At 41.8% G+C, this 13,796-nt stretch overlaps 2 protein-coding genes across 2 annotated transcripts; one reads left to right on the plus strand and one right to left on the minus strand.

Annotated features, from left to right (window-relative positions):
- Window positions 1–461: 461 nt before the first annotated feature.
- On the minus strand, window positions 462–5,523 carry LOC308403178 (uncharacterized protein). Its single transcript, XM_080892444.1, has 2 exons — window positions 5,281–5,523; window positions 462–3,477 (listed from the first exon to the last, which is right to left on the minus strand). The coding sequence occupies exons 1-2, from the start codon at window positions 5,459–5,461 to the stop codon at window positions 2,558–2,560; spliced, it is 1,101 nt and encodes a 366-aa protein (XP_080748570.1). The 5' UTR covers window positions 5,462–5,523; the 3' UTR covers window positions 462–2,557.
- A 2,815-nt stretch (window positions 5,524–8,338) lies between these two features.
- On the plus strand, window positions 8,339–13,583 carry gnl3 (G protein nucleolar 3). Its single transcript, XM_080890445.1, has 15 exons — window positions 8,339–8,436; window positions 8,634–8,692; window positions 8,853–8,993; window positions 9,169–9,288; window positions 9,367–9,447; window positions 9,528–9,663; window positions 9,771–9,874; window positions 10,608–10,758; window positions 10,870–10,957; window positions 11,142–11,319; window positions 11,423–11,565; window positions 11,786–11,922; window positions 12,606–12,754; window positions 12,983–13,049; window positions 13,142–13,583. Exons 1-15 carry the CDS (start codon window positions 8,424–8,426, stop codon window positions 13,240–13,242), a joined length of 1,668 nt encoding a protein of 555 aa, XP_080746571.1. The 5' UTR covers window positions 8,339–8,423; the 3' UTR covers window positions 13,243–13,583.
- Window positions 13,584–13,796: the final 213 nt, after the last annotated feature.

Here is a 13,796-nt window from a genome sequence, read left to right on the forward strand (position 1 = left end):
TAGAAATGGTTTTCAATGTTTACTTCGAAGGCCAAGGAACTTGAATGCTAAAGATGCGACAATGAATTAGAATTAATTTTCTGAAGCAGCTGAAACTCAGTAGGAGTTTAATTACATTCAAGACTTGATTTAGCGGTACTGAGTAGCACACATTTAATCAGCATTCTTAAATACAGCCATGGCACAAATAACCTTCATTTGTCCAAAGTCTGAGGCGCTTTCATAGTTTAGTAGTTATACATTTGCCTCCCATATGAAGAGGCTGTGCTCAAATCCTGGGTAGTATTATTTAGAATTCACTGGAACATTGCAATTCGTCAAACAAGAAAATTCAAGCTGCCAGAAGTTTTGTCTAGATGTGCAAACATTAGTGTCTTGTACCTTTGGATGCTTGATGTGATTGGCTATGAAAATAATCTCTCTTAGAATACTTTGGCCACATATGAGACAACAGCAACAAATACTCAACTGCTAGTTTATTAAAAAATAACATTTAATACATATTGATACAACACTGTACAGTATAATGTGTGCGCAGGGGAACAAAGATGTCCCAGAGAAGACTGTGAGTTGGGCTGCTGGTAAGTTGAGAAGATGTGCTGGAGTTTAGTTCTTTTTTTTTTTTTCATGCTGCATTCATCACATGTAGAGGGACAAATGATGCGAGACAAGGCCTCCTTAGCGACTGAGCTCTGACACACTCTGGAAAGACCACTCTTTCGTTATCGTTCATCTTTTTGCACGATACGTGGATACAAGTTTCTTTTTTTGTATTTACTTCAGCTACAAGCAGAGAAAAAATTAAATTGATCATAACTGTTTAATGCTTCTCAACTGCCCCCAGTTATGAATGCAGCATTAATCCTGAGAGGAGAAACTGATGAATCTGCTGTGAAGAGATCAATCACTGTGAAGAGGAAGGACTTAAGTGGAACTCTTAAGTGGAGGGAGGCCACTCCAAAAACATTTAAATGATCACTACTGTGAATGAAATCCCTGAAAAACCACACAGTTTCTGCTAATACTGCCTGGTCCTGTCATAGTGTCAATTCCTGCATCATCCAGGACTAATGCAATAGTGCATGTCGTTAAAACAAACAAAAAAAGACATCACAAAATTCCTAAATGTATAATGGGTCAGAAACAGTGGATTTTATACAGAATCTCACAAAATAGTGGTGCACTCTCCTGACAGATGTATCCTCCTTTTAATCAACATCATGAAACAAGAGTAACTTTCAGACATGCGCACAGTATCCTAATGCACCTTGGACACTTTTCTGTAGAGGTCAAACCTCACTAAAGTCAGACCTTGTAATGTGCCACTTTGTGCACAAGTCTGAAATACATCCAGTCACATTACTGGATAGATAAAAACACAAGAATGCCAAAGCGCATGCCTCTTGTGCTCTTTGACAGGTGTTCAGCTCAGCAGACATTCCTTTATGATGCCTTTTAGCTGCGTAATACAGAACAGGTAGGGACCTGTCCGAGCCTGTGTGAGAGGGTCAGGGGACGCTTCTTTCAGCAGCACCTTCATTGCAACACACAGAGAGACTCTTCTCCTGACAACAATGACAGAGAGAAATAACCCTAAAGTGTGCACATTGTTTGCACACACAGGAAAAACTGTGTTTGCACGACTCTTCATCTCTGCAGTGGAAGCAGTAAGTTATGTGAACACAAAAGTTTGTGTTAAAATGACATGTGCCGTAAGTTTAACAGGCTGATAAGGCAAGCATGTCTGAAAAGGGCTCATGTGAAATAGCAGCATGTAAGTATTTAATGTAACAGCACCTAATTTAAAAAAAAGAAAAAAAAAAAAAGAAAGTTAAGTTAGACAATAAGAAAATTGTTGGAGATAAATGTTAGATCAGACTCTTCCTTTTATATCAGCCACATCTCCAGTTTACAGGGCTTTTTGGCAACACTAATATTTTTCTTTTAAAAAAAATGCTACATTTAAAAATAAAAGTATTTTATTTTAAACGGCAGTGCTTTAGCCATGTAATACACAGGTTTTATTTACCAAACCATCACTATTAGCTCTGTTTGTTAGCTAATAAAATTAAGATGATTTTATGCATACATTGCTCTTTAGTTTAAGTCATAAAGTGAGAGATTTTAAAACTCATGTGTGACTTGGAAGTGACCGGCTGCTCATAAGCTGTGACTGTGCTGGACATTCTTGCAGATCTTGATGTGTCTCAGCTTCAAGATGTGGGTGGAAGACTTCTTCATGCTATTTATTTGACTAAAGAAAGGCTAGATATTACAGAAAGTCTAGCTAATGACGCAAATGGTGTCAAATATTTAACACTCAGTGACAAGTACAAAAAATGTGTTAAACAACAAACTAAACTGGCTAATATAAATTCTATTGATGGACTGAGGATTATTAGGTTAGAAAAAAAAAAAGTTCTCCAGGATTTGCAGAATTTTTCGATCCTGAAATATTGGAAGAAACAACTCATCGTCCTAATGGCAGCAATTTGAGCTTTTTATAGAAAAGTTTCTTCAAGATTCACACAACAGATTGTATAGCAACACAGTTGCATCATTGCCCTGAGAAATATGTTCCCTCACGGCTATGGGTCTGAAGATGCCTTTTGATTTTGTCAGAGCGGCTGAAGCACTTGCCACACACAGGACAACTGTATGGCTTTTCTCCTGTGTGGATCCTCATGTGCACCTTCAAGTGAGCCATCTGTGTGAAGCCCTTTCCGCAAATCTGACAGCGGAACGGTTTTTCTCCCGTGTGGCTACGCTGGTGTTCTTGAAGTCTGCCTGAGGAGCTGCAGCATTTTCCGCATACTCCACAGCGGTAAGGTTTTTCCCGAGTGTGCACTTGCACATGCACGTGTAAGTGGCCAATGTGACTAAACGCCTCACCGCAAACTTTGCAACAGAAAGAAGACATGTGGCCTTGTAGGGGGGACTTCTGATGGGGACAGTCTACGGCGCTGGCTCCCTGGTTCCGCATGTGAGAAGCCTGTCCTCTGTTCGCTGCGTTTCCAGCACCCTTAGCACCAACCATCTGTCCGCCATTCTCCACCCCAATAATGTCAATGTTGTTCTCGTTTGAGCAGTTTGGATTGACCGGTGCAAGAGGCTGGGCGCCGTTGTTGGAGGAAGTCGAGCCTCTGTGGCCAGCTCCGCTCTCTGCCTTCACATGCCTCGGGGGACCTCGAGATCCAGGATCCCTTTCCCTGTTTTCCACACCCTGATTCTGCGGGACGTTGGATGTGTGTGGGCCATCCTGAGGATATTCATTTCCAACACGAGGAGGAGAGAACATATTCTCTGATGTGCTGCAAGAACCATGTCCCCGAAGCTGATCATCCGCTTGGTTGGCCCGCATATCTCTTTTGTCCTTGATCTGAATAGGAATGCGTTCTTCGTGCCCCATGCTGGGACTCCACTCGCGTCGCGGATGCTCACCATCCTCCTCGTCCAACAACGCCATGGACGGACGATCTGAAAAGACATTGGAAGGAAGCTGGTCAGACGAAACCACTGACTGCATTGAAGAAAATATGTTAACAGCCTGTTGATGACATTTGAAATCAAATATTAAAATCCCTTGTTCCTCAACACAAGAGCTTGAAGAAATGGTAGATGCATCTTCTTTGTTAACCTTTTTCTGTTCTTTCTTTTTAACATGAAACAGGCAAAGAGCTGAACGTGCGACACTCTTAAGTAAAACTAATAGAACAGAAATATTTCATTTTAGTTATGCCATGTTAAAAATCTGACGTGGTCACAGCTTACAGTACGAGTGACATGGTGGCATCCTAAACCTTTTGTTTTATGACCAATAATGGCAAGACTATGGCCTAAAGACATACTCAGTAAATACAGTGTATGTGTAGTCTAGCTACAAGGGTAAAGTTAAAGTGTACCATTTTAAAGATACCATCCAAAGTCTGTTGATGGTGACATGTTGGACATCCTGTCTATATAATTATTACAGATGTTTTAACTGCATATTTTGCATCAGGGTCACTGAGGTCATTGTCCCAACAACTTATTTCAATGCATTTTCCCCAGAAAACTAAAGCAAACCAGGCCTTTGTGGTGATTGCCCAACCCCACACCTCCTTTTGAAACCTGAATAACAAAAGAGTGTGCCTGTAAATTACTTTGGGTCAACTTCTTTTGTTTTAAATTATTCTATATAGATAAAGTTATGCCACATTTAGCCACTCCAATCTTAACTGTGCGGATCTGGTGAAAGTCCCACTTTCTGTCAGTGCAAAAAATTAAAAAAAAAAAAATTCCCTGAGATATCTTCATATAAAGGTGAAATTTCAACCTTATGTCTGTTTCTCTTTAACATAAAGTAATGCTGCTGTAGTAAATGAAAGAAATCTCTCAGCATGACTCTTAAATTGTAAGAGATGCATATGTAATATTACAGAAAGGTTTCAAGTAGCTTGTTGCCCCAACTATGTTATAAAACAGGAGAGTTTAATTGTTAAAAAAATTTTTTTCAAATCCTTAATTGGTTTTATTGTAGACAAAGCTATAAAACTTTCAAAAACAGATGCAGCAAAAAGTCAGACATTTATGCCGTCCTTCACATTTTCCAAAGCCATTCATTAGGCTAAACTGGAGTCTTTGCCTGGTCCATTCAGGCACCCCAGGCCTTATGTTTAACACCCCTGACTTTAAAGTGATGTATTAAAAGAAATTACAGAGGATTTAACAGGAATTTGGTAATTTAGATTAATGTGTCATGCAAACAACAGTATCTATATTTCTAATAATTAAATGGCATCTCTGCCAGCACTTTGGAACCCGAGTGAATTATGGGTGTTTGTGAATGAGGGGTTTAAGACCGGGGTAAACAAACACTGCTGACACATCACTTGTGTGGTGGTTTGTTTGCTTTTCCTTCTCCAGCATGTGTGACTGTCAGATAATGTATGCGTCTGCAAAACAAATTCGTTAGTATACACACAAGGATCCAGATACAGCTCAGTGCTAGCCCGGGTATAGGCACTAGGCTAGTAGACTAGCAGGCTGGCTAACGAACAAAGGTTGCTATCGCGCTAGCCCCTACACAACAACAGCACCAGCAGCTAACATCAACTAGCTTGTCAGCGACCAAACTGGACTTGCTTGGAAGCGGGTCGAAATTATTCTGCTGCTGCTGCTCTTCATCATTGACGTTTCTGTTTCAGTTCCTCTGCCTACCAATCCCCGCTTCCCCGCATACACTCGGCTAATAGTGCAGAAGAAGAAACCACTGCACCGTTAGCTTAGAGTGGAGCTAACCTGGCCATATTTCAATCCCAGCCTCTCGCAGCCTGCGTCTCAGATGGTCGTTCTCCCGCTCCCGGATCGCTATCTCCTCCTGGTACTCCAAAATCGTGTCCTCGACAGATTTGTAAATCTCCTGCGCAGCAAGCATGAGACGCTCAGTCAAAAAGACGTTTAAAAATTGCAGTTTGGTCATTTTTGTTTTGGGCTGCACGGAGCTCCTGCCACCAGCTAAAACGGACCAAAAAAAAAAAAAGATGCTCGACCCCGTCACGTGACCCCCAACTACTTTCTTCTGCCTTCTTACCCCCAGGGATTGTCTTCCAATGATTTTTGTTTTTCGTTATATTTCCTGTGCTTTGACTTGCAGTTTTGGGGTTGTTTCATTCTTATTGTGCAGAATGTTTTCAATTTCTTTTATTCGTTTCAAATTCATTGGGCTTTTTTTAAATGTAATTCCAACACGTATCCGTTTCTGGTGATTTAAAATTTGCACTCAGGAGCCAGCAAGAATGAGAACACACAAAAATAAGGAATACAAATAATATTTGCTGTGTTATTTATTTATTTATTTATTTATTTATACAAAATATCACGTGTACATAAGATTTGTTGCAAGAGTTGTTGAAGCTAGGGTGAGAAGAGAGGTGATGATCAGTGAGCATTTGAGATTGTTGATGGAGAAGCACAGAGTAAGTCATAAGGAGCTGCACTGTACGGTGCCTTTGTGGATGTAAAGAGAGAATATGACAGGGTGCCAAGAGAGGAACTGTGACACTGCAGGAGAAAGTTAGAAGTGGCAGAGAAGTATGTGTGGGTGGTGCAGGAAATGTATGAGGTATGAGGTGAAAGATGGGTTCAAGTGGAGGTGGGATTGGGTCTGAGCACCTTTTTGTTTGCAGTGGTGATGGACAGGTTGACAGATGAGGTCAGACAGGAGTGTTCGTGGACTGTGATGTTTGCAGATAACACTGTGATCTATCTGGAGGTATGCTCTGGAGAGAAAAGGAATGAGCAAGACAGGGTAGAAATGTGTGAAAGAGAAGGATGATGGGTATAGGGAAGCTGATAAGAGCAAAGGTAGTGAAAGTGGGTGAGTTAGGATACCTGGAGTCAACCATCCAAAACATTGGACAGTGCACAAGAGAGGTGAAGAAGAAAATTTAATCAGGGTGGAGTAACTGAAGACAAGTGTCAGGATAGATTTGTGACAGAAGCATAACAGCAGGAGTGACAAGGAAGGTTTATAAGTTACTAGTTAGACCTGGTATGATATACGGCTGGAAGACAGTGTCACTGACCAAAAGAGAGGAGGCTGATCTGTAGTTGGCAGAACTGAAGATGTTGGGATTTTCTGTGGGAGTGACCCGGATGAATGAATGAGATTAGAAATAAGTACATCAGAGGGAAATCTGAGGTTGAACGCTTAGGAGACGAAGTTAGAGAACAAGACTCCTGAAAACTCAGTGACTGGATTAAACACACACACACACACACACACACACACACACACACACACACACACACACACACACACACACACACACACACACACACACACACACACACACACACACACACACACCTTCATACATCAAGCTGCTTTTTCCCACTGTCATTGTTGCACTTTTCTATTGCACTGTTGTGTCTGCACTGTCTTGTGTCTGTATTGTTCTGTTCTGTCTGGTTTCATTGTGTTTAGTTTTGGGGGGTTTTGTTATTTTTGCACAATCGCACTTTATGTAGTCCTGTGTTGATTGTCTGTTATATGTTATATGTAGCACCATGGTTTTGGAGGAACATTGTCTCACTACACTGTGTACTGTACCGCTGCACGTGGTTGAAATGACAGTATGCCACTTGACTTGACTTGACTTGACTTGACTACAAGCCCATTATCATCAATGGAGCTCCAGTGGAGAGGGTGCAGTCCTTCAAGTATCTTGGTGTCCACATCTCCTCAGACCTGACATGGGCTGCCCACATTCAGGTCCAGACCAAAAAGGCTAGGCAGCGCCTTTATCACCTACGACAACTGAGGAAGTTCAGGGTCTCTCCAAAGATCCTCAGGATTTTCTATACAGGCGCTGTGGAGAGCATCCTCACACAGAACATGACATCGTGGTTTGGGAACAGCTGTGTGAAGGACCAAAAAGCTCTCCAGAGAGTGATCCGTACAGCAGAACGCTGCTGCAGGATTGCTCTCCCCCCGCTTCAGGACACCTACACCAGGAGATGCCGGACTAGAGCAGCGCAGATACTGAAGGACCCGTCCCATCCTGGCAACAAACTGTTCCAACTTCTGCAATCTGGTAGAAGGTTCCGCATCTTCCGGGCAAGGACAGAGAGACTCAAGAGGAGCTTCTATCCCCAAGCCATCCGTGCCCTAAACACACACACCCGCCCTCTCACATCATCTATAATTGACTGAGTCAGGACTCTTCCAGACACTAAACCAAGGCACAATGTACATTTCAATTCCTTTAATTTTAAATATGTTTATATTGTCTATCCTGTAAAATAGTCAGATGTCTATTCATATTAATGTACAGAATTCACCTGCTTGCTGCTACTACTGCACATTCACCCAATGTATATACTATATGTGTGTATATATATATATATATATATATATATATATATATATATATATATATATATATATATATATATATATATATGTTTTTCCTCTACACCCCCCCCCCAATTTTTTTTGCTCATGTCGAGGAGCGTGTCAGGCTACATTTCACTGTGTGTTATACTTGTATAACTATGCATGTGACAAATAAAGAACCTTGAACCTTGAACCTTGAACCTTGAAGACTGAGATATTTGACTACGTGTAGAGGGGGGAAGGTGGATACACTGGACACAAGATGTTGAATATGCAGCTGCCACAGAGGAGGAAAAAAGGAAGCCCACAGAGGAGATTCATGGACGTAATGAAGAAGGACACGGTTGGAGCTACAGAGGATGAGGCTGAGGCAGATGATCCGCTGTGGCGAAAGAAGAACAAGATTGTAACTAAACCCTCCTGACCAGCAGGTGGCGAAATCCCAACCACACGCTGAAAGAACCGGAAGTGACATGACATCAAACTTCTCCGTCTCCCACGTGTGAGAGCATTTCAGTCACATTGGTAGGTCTGCGGCTCCATCATGAAACGACCAAGTAAGTAAATAACGTTGTTACAATAATACTTCATTATGAATAAAGTGGAATAATTATACAGAGCTTTACTGGTCTGTTAATCACGCGGTTAACGAGCTAGCGGCTGTCATTGGTGGCCGGTAAACCTGTTCAGTCTGCTTTAGCGCGGCTTCCAGCTAACAACCACTAACTGTTTTATTCTTTTCTGTCGTCTTCAGAGTTAAAGAAGGCAAGCAAGCGGCTCTCATGTGCCAAACGTTATAAAATACAGAAGAAGGTAAGCGCCTTAACTTTGACACTAACTTCTAGCAGGACGTTTGAGTAAATGTTTCCCACAGGAGGCCCATGTGGACCAGACTCTTTTTTTTCTTTTTTTTTTTCAAACGGATTTTTGTGTCCCCATGTAACTGAGTGACCCAGTCTTGTCGTGTATTTAGGTCCGGGAGCACAACAGAAAGCTAAGGAAAGAGGCAAAGAAGAAAGGAGTGAGCAAACGAGTGAAGAAGGATATCGGAGTGCCCAACAGTGCCCCTTTCAAAGAGGAGATCCTCAGAGAGGCAGAACAGAGGAGGCTACAGGTTAGCAGTCAAATGGCTTTTCTTGCGCACATCATCACGGGAGCATGTTGAAGGTTAATGCACAGTCCCGATCTAACCATGAAAAAGTCTGTGCTTTGATCATCATGACACTCATGTGCAGTATGTCTCGTGTGTTGGTAAAGTGTAAGAGTCTTTCAATGAATCTGTCTCATAGGTCGAGGAAGAAAAAGAAAAGAGGAGGCAAGCTAAAAAGGAGCAGCGAGCTGAGAAGAGGAAGAAAGAGAAGGAGGCTGCGAGTAAAGCAGCAGAACCCACGGCGAAGAAGGCTCGCAAGGTAAAAAGGCCATCGCTAAGACCTTATGTGTATTCAACTTTTAAGCTCTTCTCTGCTGACCTTGTCTTGTTTAAATAGGATGACAATGGAACTCAGTCAGAGAAAAAGCCTGCCCCAGACAGGAGCTCAAAACACTTCCTTTGTGCTGAATTAAACAAGGTAAAGCTACCTGCTCCCAGGTGTGGTCTAACCCTGGAGAATAATAGCTCTTAACGCTCAAGGGATCTCCTCTGTTTCAGGTAATCGATGCATCCGATGTAGTAATAGAAGTCCTCGACGCTCGTGATCCACTGGGGTGCAGGTGTCCACAGCTCGAGGAGGCTGTGCTGCAGAGAGGAGGCACCAAGAAATTACTTTTGGTTTTAAACAAAATAGGTAAATTGACTTGGGATCCTGCCTCATGTTTCACGTACAGTTTAAACCCTGATGTGTTTGCGTGAATTTCATTGGATTAAACTGGTTTTTGGCTTTGTCTGTTGCAGACCTGGTGCCAAAAGAGACCGTGGAAAGGTGGATCCAGTGTTTGCAGCAGGAGTTTCCTGCTGTGGCATTTAAAGCATCGACACAGCTGCGGGATGGAGTTGTGGTAGGTGGTGCATTTTACTCTCCACACTTTAAAAACATGAAGACTTTGCCATTCAGATTTTGCCACAACAGCCAGTAGTTCCGTAAGTTTGATTTATTTAGTTATTTTTACGCTGGATGCGTGGCACAACCCCAAGTAGATTTGTGTCTCCGCCTGGGATTGAAAAAGAGTCAATTCACCTGAGATTTTGCACAGTGAGATTTTGCTAAAATGATTTTCTTGCCATCACCCAACATCATAACTAAAAAGCGAAAGGGAGACTGATCACATCTCATGTTTGGTCAATACTGAACTGGTGACAGCTCCAACTTTCTGCTTTGAAAGCAGTCCACCGTCTGTTTAGATCACAGATGCAGTTTATTCATTTTCACGAGTTGTCTGTCATAGAGGGCTGAAATAACGAGCGTGTTTTAAAACTGTTATTCAGCAGTGGCTAGTGTGAGTTCTGTGGTTACTAAGAAATGTTAGAAATTAGGGTTGTTGTTGTTTTTAATGATGTGGAGGACTGAGAAGGTTGGACAGCTTCTTCTGTGCTGTTATAACTGGTTATAGCCTCCAAGAGTAGTAAACAAACCACATGATTAATTCAGCCTGTTCTACGCAGAGCTGAGATGTGTTTGTGGATCATTTTTAAAAATCTCTATGCATGCAGACACGAGGTATCCATTTTTACAAAAGAGCAATCCTCAGCCACTTTAACTGTTCATGATATCTCTGTTTTGCTCTTCATTAGAAAGCCAAAAAGCGCAGGATAGTGGCCTCTAATGAAGTGCTGGACAGATCCAGAGGAGCAGCCTGCTTTGGAAACTGTTGTCTTGCAGAGTTGCTCATAAGCTACGCTGATAAAACGCAGAGTGAAGGTTCACTCCGAGTCGGCGTAGTCGGTAAGTTTTTCTTTTTCTTTTTTTTTTGCCATCAATGTCCTTGATGGGTGTTTCATTCACTGTCAATTGTTCAGGGTACTGAATCTTTTGCACACTTGCTTTTACCTTCAGGTTTTCCTAATGTTGGGAAGAGCAGCATCATCAACAGTATAAAGGGGTCCCTAGCATGCAATGTTGGCATCAAGAGAGGCACCACCAAGTAAGTGGCAATCTTTAAAAATCCAGTCTCTAAGTAGAACTCTTCTGTATCACTGCTTGCAATTGTTCTGTTTAGTTTGCTTTAAAAGTTGTAATTTAAGTGAATATTGGTGGTGAATACGTTTCTCTGACCCTCTCGCTTGTTTTGCATCATCATTTTTTTTTTCCTCTCTACAATTCACCAGAATGATGCAAGAGGTGCACATCGCAAAGAATGTGAAGCTAATAGACAGCCCAGGAGTTGTGGCATCGCCATCCAACCCTCCGGCCTCGATGGCTCTGAGGAGCCTGCAGGTGGAGGAAGGCGGTGAGAGTGTGCTGGAGGCTGTCAGGAATCTGCTTAAGCAGTGTGATAAGACCCAGGTACGAAGAGTTTCTCTCACAGGAGGTGTTAACATTACAAATTTGGTCGCTGCTGTAAATTACAGTTTTAATAAATTAAGGTTATTTGTTCTGATTGTTCCAGATCATGCTTCAGTATAACATCCCAGACTTCAGAAATTCTCTGGAGTTTCTGACCCTTTTCGCCAAAAAGCGTGGTTATTTGCAGAAGGGCGGCGTTCCCAACACAGAGCAGGCGGCCACCACGTTTCTTGCAGATTGGACAGGGTGAGTGTGCGCACTTTTATACTGTCTTGGGAAGGTGGGCAGCTGCAGTGCATGACTGGAAATGAGGACAAAATGCACTTCTGGAGTTCATCATGAAGACTTCTAATCCAACTCTGATCCAGATACTGTGCTGTACTGAGCTGTAAATATGCTGCTTGGCAAACTGCTTAGTGCTTTTGAATTAAAAAAAATCCTGCTCTCTGGCTTGATGTCTCCTCAGAGCCAAACTGAGCTACCATTGTAAGGCACCAGAAAACCACAGCCTTCCTGCCTACCTGTCTGATGCCGTGGTCACTGAGATGCAGAATGGCTGGAATCTAAACAAAATAAAAACGGGAAACAAGGAAACTCTGAAAGGTATTAATGTGAAATTTTGTGAAGTTTTTTTTTGGGGGGGGGTGAGTGTCATTGTGTAATGTAAGGCAAACACAGTACACTATTACAGAGGTAAATGGTTCCCGGCCACTTTATTAGTTACACCTGGTTAGTTACTGGGTTAGAGCCCCTGTTGCCTTCAGAAGTGCCTTAATTACTGGTGGCATAGATTCAGTGAAGTGCTGGAAATATTCCTCTGGTTTTGGTCGATACTGAAATCCCAAAAGATTTCAGAGGAAGCAGGTTTCAGCTGATTTTTGAGTTTTGTGACATGGTCCGTTATACTGCTAGAAAAGGACATTGTCAGCAACATTAAACATAATAAATAATAAGCAAATGATGCTCAAATGGTTTTAAGAGGTCCAAAATGTGAAATGGACCAATCCATCTGACACAACTATCATGCACATTTAGAGTCATAAAATCACCTTCCTTTCCCATCTGATGCTTGTTTTGAAATTCAGGGATTGGTTGATAGAGGTCTAGAAATAAAAGTTGAGAGTGCAGGAAGTAGTTACGGTTAATATTAATGTTCTATTCGTGTGAGGTGTAAAGAATTGCAGTTTGGCCTTTTGAGGCCTCAAGTGGGCTTTTCAGGTCAGCACTTGTGAATGTATTACAGTGTTTTCATTTTTTAATCTTGTTGAAAACATTCCCTTTTGCAGCTGTTAGATTTCCAAACCAGGCCAGCAGTATAGGATTCACCTCTAAAGGGCCGACTTCAGGTTTGCTGAGTGTCGCCGACATCCCTGAAGGAAAGCCTGGAGCTGCAGCCACAGAAGAAGAAGCAGAGCAGAACGAAGAAAGCAGCGAGGTAATTACAGATGGGAAACCTGTCAAACAATAGAGCTGCTTAAAATGTTAATGATGGTCCACTCTTCTGGAAATGAGGACAAAAATGCAAGTCTTGAATTGTTCATGAAGACTTCTAATCCAACTCTGATCCTGATGACTGGAACCCTTTTTTTTCTCTTAATAAAACACACTGTATATTTTTGAGCTTGTTGAGTTTAAATAACTGAACCATCCGCTCTTCTTACAGACTGAAACCACAGAGGACTCGAATAAAAAGGAGAAAGCTGAGAAACTACAGAAAAAGACCATCAAAAGTAAATGTTTTGAAAAAGATTGCTTTCATTTGTCACTAGAATATTGGTCCCATCAAGGCAGCTACTTAACATCTCCTGCTTTCTCGTTGCAGGAAAAAAAGGAAACGTGCGTTTTCAGTCTGTCCCCATTGACATCAGCCTCTCAACAGCTATCACAGACGACGCCTATGACTTCAACACTGATTTTAAATGATTGAGCGGGTGCCTGCAGCCTGGTGGACATTCAGACTTTGGATTCAGCAGAATGCATGAAAATGATGATATACAGTCACTTGGGTGCCTTCACTTGTCCTGCTAGTGGACTGATTTCAGAGTACAGCTGGGTTGAACCCAGCTTACTGTGGGATTAATCTGAAAGTTTTCAACTGATAAATCAGTCGGTTTGTTTTTCTTGGAATAACCACCAACCAAGAGATGGACTTTATTGCATAGCATGCATCTGTATATATCTGATTCTTTACAAGATCTTTGTAATATCTTGTATTGCAGTGTAAATAGACATCGTACTACCAAGGTAATAAACCTGAAAAGAAACAATCTGTTGCCTTCTGCTGTGTGGAGTTTTTTGTTTTTTTAGATCAGTACATTTCAATATGAAAACCCTCTTCAGTTTTATTTATATCTACAGAGCCTACAGTAATGCCAGAGAAAACCTGAACAATCGGACAACCCCCTATGAGCAAACATTTGGTGATAAAAACTAACTTTTCTAAACTCCCTTTTAACAGGATGAACCCTCCAGAACCA

Source organism: Rhamphochromis sp. 'chilingali' (assembly GCF_963969265.1).
Source record: "Rhamphochromis sp. 'chilingali' genome assembly, chromosome: 9".
Taxonomy (NCBI): Eukaryota; Metazoa; Chordata; class Actinopteri; order Cichliformes; family Cichlidae; genus Rhamphochromis; species Rhamphochromis sp. 'chilingali'.